At 40.3% G+C, this 15,723-nt stretch overlaps 2 protein-coding genes across 5 annotated transcripts in view; one reads left to right on the plus strand and one right to left on the minus strand.

Annotated features, from left to right (window-relative positions):
- Window positions 1-3: 3 nt before the first annotated feature.
- sip1 (septin interacting protein 1) lies at window positions 4-11,054 on the minus strand. Of its 3 annotated transcripts, none has more exons than XM_045752329.2 (4): window positions 10,924-11,054; window positions 6,949-7,091; window positions 5,070-5,260; window positions 4-3,508 (listed from the first exon to the last, which is right to left on the minus strand). In XM_045752329.2, the coding sequence occupies exons 2-4, from the start codon at window positions 7,087-7,089 to the stop codon at window positions 1,303-1,305; spliced, it is 2,538 nt and encodes an 845-aa protein (XP_045608285.1). In that variant the 5' UTR covers window positions 7,090-7,091; window positions 10,924-11,054; the 3' UTR covers window positions 4-1,302. The 3 variants fall into 3 exon arrangements, with proteins under 3 accessions (XP_045608285.1, XP_045608284.1, XP_045608286.1); XM_045752328.2 differs by having other exon boundaries at window positions 10,744-11,054; XM_045752330.2 differs by having other exon boundaries at window positions 10,600-11,044.
- A 3,554-nt stretch (window positions 11,055-14,608) lies between these two features.
- Ube3a (ubiquitin protein ligase E3A) overlaps window positions 14,609-15,723 on the plus strand; it is a 69,728-nt gene continuing 68,613 nt past the window's right edge. Inside the window, exon 1 of one of the 2 annotated variants that reach the window (XM_045752331.2) lies at window positions 14,609-15,023. In XM_045752331.2, coding sequence (XP_045608287.1) covers window positions 14,968-15,023 — 56 coding nt within the window. In that variant the 5' untranslated portion in view covers window positions 14,609-14,967. The remainder of the gene's footprint in view (window positions 15,024-15,723) is intronic. The other variant, XR_011225035.1, reaches the window with a different exon arrangement.

A 15,723-nucleotide genomic window follows, 5' to 3' on the forward strand; every position in this document is an offset into this window, starting at 1 on the left:
CAGTAACGCATCACCACTTTTTATTTCATTTGTACATTATTAACAATCAGTGCAAGTTGCACTAATACTGTAGTTAACGTAAATATTCTCCGCAAAATACTTTGTACAGAATTTCCTGAAGGATAAAATTTAAGACAGGGTTTATATGAATTAATTATATGCTGTCCACTAAGGCTGATCACGTGTAGAAAAAGACTGCACACACGTGGATTAAAACCCTGCACAGGGGCAGCAGGCATCCTCACTTCACTAAATTGCTAAAATAGCAGAAGGGGCTACAGTTCCAAAACATAATTATTGACTCCCACCAAAAAATTGCTAGCATTTCCCATATCCTCTCGGTAACCCCCCCACTTATACCAGTGAAATCTTGGTAAACAAAAAAATCAGCACTATGACAGGGCATTGCTATTTCCTTTTTTTATTATTAATTAATTAATTTCCAATTGTTTTATTCATTCTTCTTGTTAGCCTGCCTTTATTAATAATTTGGCACTTACTATGTTAATCTAATTAATTTCAGACATTAAAATTGTTTACTTATTCACAGATTAATTAGAAAAAAATTGCAATTCTTTATCAAATTTCATCAGAAAAGGCAAAGATGCAGCAATCAGGCAAATGAAAAATTGCAGTTATTATTTTGTCAACCCTGAAACAAATAGTCTACATAAAATGTATGTACAGTACTGTATGAAGAAAGTTGCATTTCTTGCTGAATACTACAGTATTCAATACAATCCTAAAGTCTGCCTGAAACGCTATGCGTGTTCGTGAATTTGCAAGAATGTAAGAACACCAATGTTATGTACTCTCACAAACCCAATGCACCTATTTGTATATATAAATAAATAAATTAACAAGTTTATTATGAAGAAAGGCGCTTTCATGAAATTTGTTTATGCTCAATTTTAGCATCTAGTTATGTCTTTAAATTCATTTGACCAAATCTTTGTACTTTACCTAGAGAGGGTTACAGTTCTTCTTCTCCCCCGAGCCCGGCACTTTATTTCAAATGAAAACTGAAAACATACAGTATTGGTAACCTATACTGCTTTAATCCATTACAGTACTAAGAGGTGCAATAATCATTTGGCAGTTGCTGTTATCAAAATTATATTGGTGTCAAAATAGTTTTTTTTATTAATGCAGGTGAAACTAAAGACAACACACAAGTATTTAAATTGGTCACAGTTAATGTAAATCACACCATCATATTTTAGGTATCATCTGTGACCACTGATTATAAACACCTGTACCCTGTCTAAAGTTAGAACCATCCTACACAGTTTTAGACATCACCTACGCATCATCTAATAATGTCGTCAAACTTTTGGGCATCCATCCTCTTTCTGTTTGTACATATATGATGTTTTTATTGAAGGAAATATTAAGTTTACCGCATCTATACACTGGTCTTGCTTCATGCTTGCGGTCAGGTATTGGAACAAAGACAATGCCACGTTCCAAGCATCTACGCTCGACAACCTCTCGCATGCTAAGGGTTTCTCTCCGTGCACTGCTAATGATATCTGCCCAATCTTTGGAACGTTGCCTAGGGGGAGAACCTAGTGGTGGTGGTGGTGGTGGTTCACTCAGTTTGTCTAAACCAGCCAACAAAAGACTAAATTGATCGGAAGCACCCGGTTGGTAGCTGAGAGCACGGCTGCACACCTCCAGGGCCTGTTGAAACTTTTGTCGTATCTGAAGATGATTTGCAACACTCTTTGGCATAAGATCTCGCCACCCTTTGTACCATGCAATAACATCAGGATGAGGAGGGTTTGCAGAAAGCCATGTAGCCAATGCCTGGTACCAACGGGGAAAGAAACATCGCTCCAATATATCTAATGAAACCTGTGTTGGCAACAGATCATCCCAATCTAGGAACCAATGCCAGGGATCCAGATTCTGATTGTGTGGGTTAATAGCCATTTCAACTAGTGCAGACTCCAATTTTGGCTGAATGTTGGACTGAATTAGAGTGGTCATTGCTATTTCACTAAACACTCTTTTCCATGGCTGCAAAACCATCTTGGCAGAGCGATCGTTTGGGTGCCAGTGAACAAGAGCAGCTGAAAGTTTCTGACGGATTACAGGATATACAGATTGAAGATGGTCTACTAATAAAGGAAGCCAGGGATGAAGCCAAGTATGAATTGGCACAGTATCTTGAAGTGGATTCCAGTTATGAACAGCACGTGTAATACGAGGTAAAATTACATGTTGAAGTAGGTGTCCTTGGATCCATACTGGAACCAGTGGATAGTTCCATGCTTCCAGTACAGCAAGTAATGGACCACAGTCTCGTGGTTCCCAAGGACCCATAACTGTGGATCGTACAGCAGCAGTCCAGGTCTCCCATACCAGGTGGTGGTATGGATCTAAAGGTACATTAGTATCTGGTTGCTGATGCTGATTTCCACCTAAATCTACCAACTGCTGCCATGTAGCAAATATTTCTTTGTGAGCTGTTGGATGTGCAAGTGGATTCCATGTACTAAGTAACTCTTTCAAAAGAGGAGTCACATAAGTTGGTGCCAGGTAAGGGATCTCATAAGTATTGTATATTTTCAGATAATCTGATTTTAACTCAGTAAATATAGCTGTAGCTTCACTGAGACTTAGTGTCTGCTCTTTATGTCTTGTTTCTAAACTTTCCACAAGGACCAGAGATTGGTCAAGGCTGTCAAGTTCTTTTTTCTCTCTCTCTACTAAAAGCTCATATTTTTCCCTTTCATGATTAAGATGAACAATTCTGTCATTTTCGCGTTCTAAAGTGCGAGCATTGCGGACAATATCATCTTCACAATTTTCCAAGAGTATCTGTAGGTTATGTAAAAGTTCGGGTAAATCAAAATGCTCATATTTCTTCTTCTTATCTTCTTCATATTCATCAACAAAATTTTTCTGGCCAGCTATAGCATGATAACTACTCAAGACTCTTGTTTCTGGTCCTGTCATGTCAATAACCTTAGTTTTAGTTATATGGCTGTCATCTGTTGGCTTTAGTTTCTTAGTCTTACCTTCCTGAATAACTTCCTCAGCACTCTTATATATGTATTTTATTTTCTTCTTGCTTCCAGTTTTCTTCCATTGCTGAAGGAGCTCCTTGAACTTTTCTTTATCTTCTTCATCTGAATCATGCACTGGAAAGTCTTTCAATGACCTGTCAGTTCTTTCAGATCCATAAAAACCAATGGCCCCCTTTCCCTTCCGCTTGCTTGCCTCTACAGGTGTTGATATACCTTGCAAGTTCTTACCAAGACCTTTACCTTCTTCAAAGCCCATCTTCTTCAAGAGCTTACTGCCAATACCGGAAGTATACTTTTCCCAGTCGGCCATGCCACTTCCCAGCAGGCCGGTTTTACCCCCTCCAGGTGCTCCACCCCGGCGCAGTCCCGCAATATCTCTTGGTTTGGAAGACGAAGCATGTGAAGAGTAATCTGATGATTTCTTGCTTACAAATGCTGCTGGCTTTTGTATTTTTACAGTAGTTTCCTCATCACTAAAAAAAGAAAAGCATAAATATTAATACATGTTTATCAATGCCATATATAATCTACATTAAAAGTTTACGAAATACAACTATACTCTGAAATAGATGTACATATACTGGTACAAACCAATGCAATTAAATTAGCAAGTACTGTACTCATATCACAAAATCACCAAGATGTATATACAACGTAGCAACACACAAACATACTGATATAAAAAGATGGATTCCTGCGGCCTTAGATAAATTCATGCACAGGTAAAATCCTTTTGTCATTGCAAAGATCATATGCAGGTAAGATCAATGTGTCCTTGAACAGGATCATAGACAAGTAAGATATCCATATCCTTGGACAGGATAATGCAGAGGGATAAGATTGCATGTCTTTGAACAAAATCCTCTACAGCCAGGCATGTAGGCATATCTTGAGGTTATCTTGAGATGATTTCGAGGCTTTAGTGTCCCCGCGGCCCGGTCCTCGACCAGGCCTCCACCCCCAGGAAGCAGCCCGTGACAGCTGACTAACACCCAGGTACCTATTTACTGCTAGGTAACAGGGGCATTCAGGGTGAAAGAAACTTTGCCCATTTGCTTCTGCCTCGTGTGGGAATCGAACCCGCGCCACAGAATTACGAATCCTGCGCGCTATCCACCAGGCTACGAGGCCCCTGGCATACTGGCATCTATTACTCCCTAAAGTAAGATCTCTGTGTCCATAATTAAGATCCCTGGTCCATCACTGTTTTCTAAAGACTGCTTTTGTTGGATGTCATTTCTGATTTGTGGAACCCTGAGATTACCTTGAGATGGTTTCGGGGCTTAGCGACCCCGCGGCCCGGTCCTCGACCAGGCCTCCTCGTTGCTGGACGAGTCAACCAGACTGTTGGACACAGATGCTAGCAGCCCGACGTATGAGTCACACCCTGGTTGATCAGGTTCACGGTGGACTGGTGGCACTTCATGCTGTTCTCCAGAGGCAGGGGTTTTGCTCTTTCTGCCTCGGTGGGAGTTCCAGCCTCTGGGATGCTGGGGTGCATGCATGCATGCAGTGTCTTTGGTTTCCTTTTCCTGCAAGTTTCAGCATCTTTCATGAATTTTTCATGTAGGCTCAAGTCTCAGTTTCTGGTTTCTGGTACTGAATGGTTACCACTATTTGGCCCCATTTTTTGCTGGGAGTTTTTATCCTCTTCACTTTTTGGTTTGCTGACTTGTGGGCAGTTAAACTCTGGCATTTCCCAAGGAAGCTTTGAGATTTCAGGGGGAAGGGAACTATCAGGAGAAAGTGCCAAGCCATTACGACTATATAGCTCTTGGAAGGGGATCAGGATAATGATTTTGGATGGGACGGGGGGAAAGGAATGGTGCCCAACCAATTGGATGGTTGGGGGATTGAATACCAACTTGCATGAAGAGAGATTGTGCTCTACTGTTCAGCCAAAGTGGTTGGGTTGAATAAAACTCTACTAGAAGATAGAGAATTGAAACTCTATATAAAAAACTCTATAGAAACTACTAGTACTTAATAGTTGTGATTATTTGTGAAAAATAGATTTGTCAATGCTATATTTACCTGGAATCAGCACCAGCGCCAAACATGGGTCTCGGAGCAAGTTCTGACTCTGATTCCTCATCGGAGCCCTCTTTTTTGTCCTTGTCGCCCTTCTTACTCGACTGCTGGATACCCCCTGAAACAAAGTTGAGCCCCCCTCGTAGGACACGAACCCGGGGGAGTGGAATAACCATGGGTTCAGGCTCTCCTTCCTGTAAATAATAATTTCACAGATATAATTTCCTTTATATAATAAGACAATACACTTTTTTATTATTGCAAGTTTTGCTATTAAATGACTGAAGCTTGTAATTACATACTATATGCCTATATGCCCTAATGAACCTTAATTAGGCTCTTGCAAAGAACTTGCAAAGGCATGAAAAGACTGTCTTGCAATACACAAGCTTTGTTACGGAAATATGTGCAAAAGGTAAACATGAGCGCGTTGTTTACAAGCACACACACCAAAGAAAGAAGTGAAAGATCTGTGTGTATCTGTGAATAGGGTGCAAAGCTACCATGTGGGTCAATGACTGCTTCAGTGATTACCACACACACGTGAAGTACTTGTTTTATGTATTGTATGTAGTGTGTGACAGTATAAAAAAATTGTATGTATATAGACTGAGAATTCAACAAATAATATTGTGACAGTAAAATGCTTAATGGACACATTAGTGACATGTATCACAATTGCGCATATTCTATCTGCTGTGCACAAATTGCAAATGACATCCATGTCACCTGTGATGTCACAGCATCGAGTGCCCAGGCACCTGTGATGTCACAGCATGAGTGCCCAGGCACCTGTGATGTCACAGCATGAGTGCCCAGGCACCTGTGATGTCACAGCATGAGTGCCCAGGCACCTGTGATGTCACAGCATGAGTGCCCAGGCACCTGTGATGTCACAGCATGAGTGCCCAGGCACCTGTGATGTCACAGCATGAGTGCCCAGGCACCTGTGATGTCACAGCATGAGTGCCCAGGAACCTGTGATGTCACAGCATGAGTGCCCAGGCACCTGTGATGTCACAGCATGAGTGCCCAGGCACCTGTGATGTCACAGCATGAGTGCCCAGGCACCTGTGATGTCAGAGCATGAGCGCCCAGGCACCTGTGATGTCACAGCACAACTTCTCTGCTTCACTGCCGCCAAGTTTTTTTTATGTCTGCTCTTTCGATGATCAGGGAAGGGATTTTAACACTATAAGAAAAAAGCAGCACTGTACATTGGTTAAAGAAATGGCCTGACATTTAAATGAAATATCAGGCCAATGGCCTGTAAATAGCCTGACCCATGGTCATTATAACACTGAATGATGAACTGTATAATGAAATATGACAAGGCCATGTTTGTCATGATGCTGAGAAGGTGGAATCAATTGAACAATAATTGTTTTCAATTAACCACTATTAGAGAGACATTATCAAAAATACAAAAACAAATCATTTAAAGCAGCAAATCAATCAGATGCATATAATTTGAAAGATAATATCAAGAGTAAATTCAATTATGGTTTGGCAACTCTTCTGGCCTGCAGCCTGGGGAAGGTCAGTCATTAGCCTAGAGGGGGGGGGGACATCAATAAGCCTGGACCCGGATTCACAAAAGAGTTACGCAAGTACTTACGAACGTGTACATCTTTCCTCAATCTTTGACAGCTTTGGTTACATTTATTAAACAGTTTACAAGCATGAAAACTTGCCAATCAACTGTTGTTATTGTTATAAACAGCCTCCTGGTGCTTCAGAACTCACTAACTGTTTAATAATTGTAAACAAAGCTGCCAAATATTGAGAAAAGACGTATAGGTTTGTAAGTGTTTGTTTAAGTGCTTCGTGGATCTGGCCCCTGATAGACTATCAGCTGTCAAAAACTATATAAACAAATCACCTCTTCATCCCCACTTTCTTGTGCCCAGACACCATAAATCTGCTGTTCCTTGGTCTGCCTTCGACCTGGGCGCTGGGTGCTGAACTCATTTTCCAGGTCATAGTCAGAGATCTCAAACTTTTCAACTTCATTATCTGACATGTCTGAAATATGGGTAAAAAAAAACATACATTACTACTAATAACTTAATTTAAACATTTCCCGATTAACATTGCTGTATGATATGATATATGCATTGCTGTACGATATGTATATACCTCAAAGACATGCATAATTTTCAACAGTAATCAAACAATTTTCATCATATTATAGTGTGGAACAGGGATCAGAACACTTTATGGTAACCTAAAACTAAACATCTACTGTGGTATAAAAAATATAAAATAGATCTAGTTTCATCTATAGACAAGTTGACTGACCCTGTGGACTCTGCAGCATGAGAAAAACCTTGGATTACAGGTGATGAGTCACATTAACGTGGCTGAAGTATGTTGACCAGACCACACACTAGGAATTGAAGAGACGACGACGTTTCGGTCCGTCCTGGACCATTCATACATGTAAATATCGACTTGACTCACAATCGACTTGAGAATGGTCCAGGACGGACCGAAACGTTGTCGTCTCTTCAATTTCTAGTGTGTGGTCTTGTCAACCTTGGATTAGGAAGGGGGATTGAGCCAGCATCCTGGATATCCTGAGATGCGTGCCTTAACCCATACACCCATAGTTTTACAATGAAAAGTCTGCATACAAATGGAACAACTTATTAATATATTTATATTCATTTGTATACAGTATATATACTGTATATACAAGACGGCACATTAATTGGTTGTCGTACAGATTTTGATGATTAAACTCTTAGACAGTGTTATCATCATTTGTTGATTCACAGGGTAAGGCACTTACTGTATCATCATATGAAGATTTAAACAATTATTGTCTAGGTTTTACATGTATGATGCAAATATGGATATAATAGATGTGTGTGGATGCAATGGAGTTTACCTTGACCCATGAAAAAATCCTGCTGCCATTTCATGGTACAAGTGGGTTATGGTAATGAATGTTACTAAGGGAATGTGGTCATCATATGATGAATTAAACAACTGTTGTCGGGGTTTTACATGTATGATGCAAATATGGGTACAAAAGTTCTCTGTGAATGTAAATAAAAAAAATAAACAAGTGATAAAACAATCAGTGAAGCATCAGAGAATAAATCAGGAAGCGTCAGCAAAGTTGAGCACCTGCTGGTCGGGAGCAGACAGCACACTGGACTTGTGATCCTGTGGTCCCGGGTTCGATCCCAGGCGCCGGCGAGAAACAATGGGCAGAGTTTCTTTCACCCTATGCCCCTGTTACTGTACCTAGCAGTAAAATAGGTACCTGGGTGTTAGTCAGCTGTCACGGGCTGCTTCCTGGGGGTGGAGGCCTGGTCGAGCACCGGGCCGCGGGGACACTAAAGCCCCGAAATCATCTCAAGATAACCTCAAGATAACCTGGTTGATAAGTACCAGACGCAGCCTTACAGCCTCCACCCAGTGAAACAATAAATATTCACTTATGTTTGTGATTTTCTTATATTTTGCATACAAATTAATAATTCCATAATGAAAAATTATTTTTTAGGTTTTTAATTTTTTTATGCATAGGGTAATGGCCATTTCTCCATAGCCGCTGTCTAAGGGTTAAAGGATACAGTCTTGCAAGGCTACTATTGCACATGACATTTTGGGCGAGTCAAAAAATGAACACAAGACTTGCTGTGAATTTCAAGTTACAATTGGTGAAGTTCATCTTAAACAAAGGAATATAACTAGTGACTGAGGTATGTAGTGAGAAATTGGAATAATTTGAGTTTACATAATTACTACTTTAACATTAAGAGGGTAAGGTGATGATAATGGAAAATTATACTGATGGTGTTATATTTTTAGATAGCAAAGTACTAAATAAGTCAGTAGCAAAAGCTGGAATATTAAATGGGGCCATGTATCCCTCTAACTTGTGCAATATATTCCTTGTCCACATTAACCCTTAAACTGCACAAAACCTCATATAACGTGTGACATTGAACTCAGTTTTTTTAAATTTTCTGAAACTCTTTCAAATGTTTTGTGAATAATCTACTAAGCAAATGCTCCAACTTTGTCTAAATGATACCAGTGTTGCTTGAAAAACAAGAAAATAACAAATAATTATAAAATTGAATATTGAAAACTTCAGATTTTGAAATCAGCTGCAAAAATATAAAAATATCACCAACTGTTCATTTGGTGTTATTATGCTCTCAGAATAGCATATGATCTTCATTTTCATATATTTAGAATATAGGTTTTCAGTACAGTTTACTGTAAAAAAAAAATTGTCAATATGGCAATTGAAATATGAGCAAATTTAGACAACAAAAATTTATAACTCCAAACATTTAGTTTATGAAAAATCAATTCTATAGGGATTGTAGAACAGACAGCTGTGCCCACTATATGTAAAAATGGTGAGAATTGGTCAGAAACTAGATTTTTGGATACTGAAGTAAGTTGAAATTCTAGTTAAAGATATAATTACCCAAAGCCTCTTAGAATTACTTAAGTAATGAGAAATATGATATATTTACTCATTATAATGTTGGTGCTGAATGTAGAGCATGAAAAAATGTATTTTTACTCTGAAATAATATAATTTGACAATGAAATTAGCTGAAACTAAGAAGCAGGTGACACTATACGAAGTCGACAATTCAAGCGATAATGTTGTGCTATTTATCCTAGATATATTGTTGCCTGGAGTGTGTTTGCTGGCACATCAGCCTCTTGTACCATACCGAACCTAGTCTAACCTAATCTAACCTGACCTCCAGACAACAATATATCTTGGATAAGTAGCACAACAATGAGCAATCTGAGAGCAGCAGTGCACCGAGAACTTCAACAAGATCTTGTAGATCTGAGGCAAAGTGAAATTGACACCAGTAATTCCATCTATCATCATACTATCATGCAAGAGGAGCCACACATCTATGGATCATCCAATAAAATCAGCAGACTTCTAGATGTTACTACTGCTCGGCTTAGACTCGGTTACAAGTATCTCTGGGAATTCTCATTATCTGCTGATGTAGACCTGACCAAATGTAAACTGTGTCAACAAAATTATTCGCACACCCTCCGTCACTATGTGATGGAGTGCGAAAAGATACGTGAATTTAGAGACAATTCTATAACCAATGTTCCAGCGATGTGTCAATATTTCATTCAAAATGATCTGCTACCAGAAATTTTAGCCAAATATCCCCAGTTTGCTAACTGTAGGTAGTAACTAAGTGATTGTAACCTATCCACCGCTGCCCACTGGATGGGGGGCGGTGTGCAGGACAAACATATCAATTGTGACACTAGCTCTCCACATGTCAGTTGCTTAATTTAGAACCTGTACTTGAGGTCGTTCTCGAACCCATTGTTGATGTGATGACTTATATTGAATTTTGTAACTAGCTCATCAAGATTGTAACTTGCTTAGCTAAATGAATTGTGGGGTTCAGTCCCTGAGCCCATTATGTGCCTCTGTAACCCTTTCCACTACCGCCCACAAGATGGGTATGGGGTGCATAATAAATGAACTAAACTAAAAAACTAACAAACTTACTTGAACTAGTAACTGTGTATTATTGGAGGAGAGTGAGCCAGGCATCTCCACAATCCGGACCCCTGGCATAGTTCTGCCCAGACGGCAATATGAACATCCAATGGGGGGCCCAAAGGGTACCCAAAGACCTGAATGGGTACTCACCTAATGTGACCCGAGGCTGATCGTCGACGTTAAACCACAAGTATTATTATTATTATGTTGAAGCAGGAGCACTATTACCACGTTGAGCCGGGAGTCCCAACCATACTATGGTGGTTGGTGCGTCCCTTCCCACCAAGAGCAACCAATTCAGTTTTAGATGGTTAACTAAGTAAGGCTAACCTGGTGGCTAACTTGGAGTGGTTTATGTTATATGCATATAGCAAATAAGGGTGCCAATTATCTAGGGTTACTCGTCCAGGATCTTCCTTGCGAGACGTTCCTTCAAGCCCATTGTGTAAACAAACCAAACCATGTTGTAAACATGGTATTATGTACATGGGCACTATAATACCTTTATTGATAAAATAGGTTATATCAAATCAGTATGCATTATAAATAACCAAAAAAATCATGGTTCATAGTAAAAACCTGGAGGAATAAATTATATTGTAACCATAATAACTACGAAGGCGTCATAAATGTAAACACTGTGTGCCCCAGCCAAGGACTAACACTTTATTTACTTATATTTATTTATTTATATACAAGAAGGTACAATTTGGGTTTGAGTATATAACACTGATGGTTTTACATTCTTGCAAAGCCACTAACACTCTAGTGGCCTCGACGAGGACAGGAAACCGGCGGCTTGTCAAAGGTTTCCCATTTCCCATGATTTTTTTCCAGTTGGATAGATAGATAGATTAGATAGATTTTTGATTCAAGTAAAGGTACATACATTGAAGATGAGTTACAAACATACTGTTGGAATTTAACGATAGAGCTAGTACATACAATACCTAAAGCCACTAGTACGCATAGCGTTTCGGGCAAAGCTTTATTTCTAAATAAATAACGCAAAGCTTCGGGCAAAGGATTTTAAAGTTTAACAGAATTTTGGCATTTATGGCTTCGGCGGGTAGGCGAGTCCATGGGTTTATAAATGTGGGTGAATTGATTGAAGAATTACGGGCTACTCATGCCCGTGCTACCTTTTGGGTGGCTTAATCGTCATCACTCGGTTGATTGATAAATATTAAGCCATCCAAAAGGTGCCACGGGTATGAATAGCCCGTAAAGGGGGTGAAAAGGCATCTCCGGGTTTTTACGGGTTATTCATGCCCGTGCCACTTCTTGGGTGGCTTAATATTTATCAATCTCCGGTTTTCATTCCTACATTGTGGCTTGTTGAGCTTCAACCCGTTGCTCCTAGTTTATCACATCTGACCTTTTGAAGAGATTGTCTGGTTCAACATCCTCCAAGTTCAGCATTTTAAAAGTTTCAATAAGATTCGCCATGTCATGCTTGTGTAGCAACTATAATAAATAATAAATAAATAAATATGTTTATTCAGGTAAGGTACATACATACATACAAGTGATGTTACATTAATGGATTGATATATAGATAGAGCTAGTACATACAATGCCTAAAGCCACTATTACGCAATGCGTTTCGGACAAGAAACTTGCTCCATACTCTCATTAGCTTATAGGCAAATAATGAGATGATCTGTTAATTCTACGTATCCTATCTCTAAGTAACATATCTGCAGGATATGTTATCAATTGCATAAACTTTTACCTGAATAAACATTTGAATTTAAATTGTGACTAGCTCTTCACATATGTCATTATGTATTAGTGTCAACTTATTGATAACTATTGAAATAGGGAAATAAGTAGTGTACCACATCAAATTGTTTGTATGTGTGATAATGGTATGATAGACAGTATACTTAGGAGCTACAAGAATTTTGCCCCAAGAGTGTAACAATTATATGCTGTGCTTACTATATTAACCTGCAATGTTAAATGGGATTCTTGTAATGTTATTTGTCTATTTGTACTTACTGAATTTGTGCGCCCCTTGAGGGACTTGAAGTAGAGGGGGGGTAGAAATAGCCTAAGCTACTCTATCCCTTTGAGATGTATTTCTTTCTTGTCTCAATAAACATACTTGAACTTGAACTGAACTTGTCAGTTGCTTAATTTAGACACTGTATTTGTGATCGGTCTCAAGCCCATTGTTGATGTGACGACTTATACTGAATTTTGTAATTAGCTCATCAAGATTGTAACTTGCTTAGCTAAATGAATTGTGGGGTTCAGTCCCTGAGCCCATTATGTGCCTCTGTAACCCTTTCCACTGCCGCCCACAAGATGGAGTATGGGGTGCATAATAAATACACATGAAGACAGAAGAGCAGTTACTGACACACAAAGGCCAGAAAGCACGAGTATAAAGAGCTATGCCATGTTTAAAACCGAGAATTATATGTACGGGCAGCATAACACCTCCACTAGACAGTGTGACATTGTAATTGCCAGACTTAGGCTGGGATATGGATATGTATGGCAAGTGGCTGCAGGTAATGTATCCCTCCAATGGTGAACATTCCCACTGTACACTATGTGAACAAGAGCTGGGACATTACTCTCCAACACTATATCTGTGATTGCCCTGTTATAAGTGACTTCAGACCAAATGATATGATGTACTTTGAGCTGTGTAATGACTTCATACACTTAGGAATATTCGAAGATATTCTTGTGCTGTTCCCAGATTTTGCTAGTGGGAACTAATAGATCAGCCTGTTCTCTCTCCTGATTTTTAGTCAGAGTTGATTTATTTTTGTATTGAGGCAGGTATTCTCTCCCCTGATTCCATGCATGACTAACCATCCTGTGCGAATATTAGATGAACTTATAGCTAGTTTTTGATCTACACTGTGTAATCTTTCATATAAAATAGGGTAGCAGCACATTGCTGTGTATACCTGAGCCTGTTAATAATAATAATAAAAAAGAGAGATTACATATTCTTGAAGCTCTACACATGAAAATAGAACAAAACCACCATAGACACGCAAATAAGTTATTGTATATTTCTAGATTTGTATATGCATAAGCATGCATGGATGTAATTACCTAAGTGTAGTTACAGGATGAGAGCTACGCTCGTGGTGTCCCGTCTTCCCAGCACTCTTTGTCATATAACGCTTTGAAACTACTGACGGTCTTGGCCTCCACCACCTTCTCCCCTAACTTGTTCCAACCGTCTACCACTCTGTTTGCGAAAGTAAATTTTCTTATATTTATTCGGCATCTGTTTTTAGCTAGTTTAAATCTATGACCTCTTGTTCTTAAAGTTCCAGGTCTCAGGAATTCTTCCCTATCGATTTTATCAATTCCTGTTACTATTTTGTATGTAGTGATCATATCACCTCTTTTTCTTCTGTCTTCTAGTTTTGGCATATTTAATGCCTCTAACCTCTCCTCATAGCTCTTGCCCTTCAGTCCTGGGAGCCACTTAGTAGCATGTCTTTGCACCTTTTCCAGTTTGTTGATGTGCTTCTTAAGATATGGGCACCACACAACTGCTGCATATTCCAGCTTTGGCCTAACAAAAGTCGTGAACAATTTCTTTAGTATATCGCCATCCATGTATTTAAAAGCAATTCTGAAGTTAGAAAGCGTGGCATAGGCTCCTCGCACAATATTCTTTATGTGGTCCTCAGGTGATAGTTTTCTATCTAGAACCACCCCTAGATCTCTTTGTGTGTGTGTGTGTGACTGGGGGTTAGTGTAGATGTGTAGGACCTGGCTGACTCGAGCGTGCAGCGTAATTAGAAGACAAACTATATTTGTCTGTGGCGAGGCAGGTGTGTGGGGGGGGGGGGGAGGTGTGTAGGGGCTGGGAGGGTTGGGTGGGCCTAGAAGGCTGCCTCCACCATTCTCCTCTGCCTCCACCCCATCACACTCTCTTTATCATAACTCCTCTGCCTCTAACCTCTATCTTCCTCGCACCTACACCATTATTATTCATGCGTCGTAATACTCGCTTCGTCAAGAACCATTGCTCCAGTTCACTCCGGGTGAACTATTATCGCGCACTTTTAATACTTTCAAACTAATGGCACGATTTTAGACCCGTAATGGCCCTTTAAATGACCCACTCAAATTTTAATTAAAAGAGGTGATTTTTCCCTACGCCAGACTTTAGGAGGCGAGACTGAGTGACTTAATAATAATGCATTAGCGAATTTTTCTCTCATGCACGAATTTGCTCAGCTGAGTGTAATAAACATGGCGACAATGTTGTGTGGTGGGACTGGTTGGTGAGTCGCTTATAACGTCGCTATTTACCTCGCCCGCCGGGAATTGTGTGCCGGGCCTCGTGTCTCTGCCCACCCCGAGGACGCCACGTGACACAGCAAGTTGATGAGTTCACCAGAGGACACCCCAGACGCTGCCGGGGCCCACGAGGCTCCCACCAGGTAGGTCCTGTCTCCTCCACACCCGCCCTGACAGCAGGTCTCCACACCTGCACACATACGCACACACTGTCCCGTGTGGCCGGGGAGAAGTGTGCCCACACCTGTTCTCTTCATCTCTTATGGGGAGGAGGAAGGTATGGCCCACCTACCTGTCTCCTAAGGTCACTTCAGACTCATAGTGCCTCTTTATTCCTCAATTCTTCTCGCGGTCAATGTGGCCCACTTGACCTCCTCTTCACCTCAATGTGGCCCACTTGACCTCCTCTTCACCTCAGTGTGGCCCACTTGACCTCCTCTTCACCTCAGTGTGGCCCACTTGACCTCCTCTTCACCTCAGTGTGGCCCACTTGACCTCCTCTTCACCTCAGTGTGGCCCACTTGACCTCCTCTTCACCTCAGTGTGGCCCACTTGACCTCCTCTTCACCTCAGTGTGGCCCACTTGACCACCTCTTCACCTCAGTGTGGCCCATGTGGCCCTTTCACTCCGACTGGAGGTCCAGTGTGGCCCACTTGACCTCTTCATGTTCAAGTATGTTTATTGACACACAAGTATGTCTTGTGCTTTACAAGAATGTTAATTCAACTTACTTTCTATATTCTCTGTTAACCCCTAATGTAACTTCTTGTATATAAATAAATAATTAAATTGAGACAAGAAAAAATACATCTCAAAGGGATAGAGTAGCTTAGGCTATTTCT

The sequence above is a fragment of the Procambarus clarkii genome, chromosome 79, assembly GCF_040958095.1.
Source record: "Procambarus clarkii isolate CNS0578487 chromosome 79, FALCON_Pclarkii_2.0, whole genome shotgun sequence".
Classification (NCBI taxonomy): domain Eukaryota; kingdom Metazoa; phylum Arthropoda; class Malacostraca; order Decapoda; family Cambaridae; genus Procambarus; species Procambarus clarkii.

Excerpts from the sequence above, each read along its gene's own strand:
- sip1 (XM_045752329.2), bottom strand. The coding sequence starts at position 7,089 with ATGTCAGATAATGAAGTTGAAAAGTTTGAGATCTCTGACTATGACCTG. Across the intron at positions 5,261-6,948 it reads AAGAAAGTGGGGATGAAGAG|GAAGGAGAGCCTGAACCCAT; the intron begins GTGATTTGTTTA and ends TATTATTTACAG. Across the intron at positions 3,509-5,069 it reads GGCGCTGGTGCTGATTCCAG|TGATGAGGAAACTACTGTAA; the intron begins GTAAATATAGCA and ends TTCTTTTTTTAG.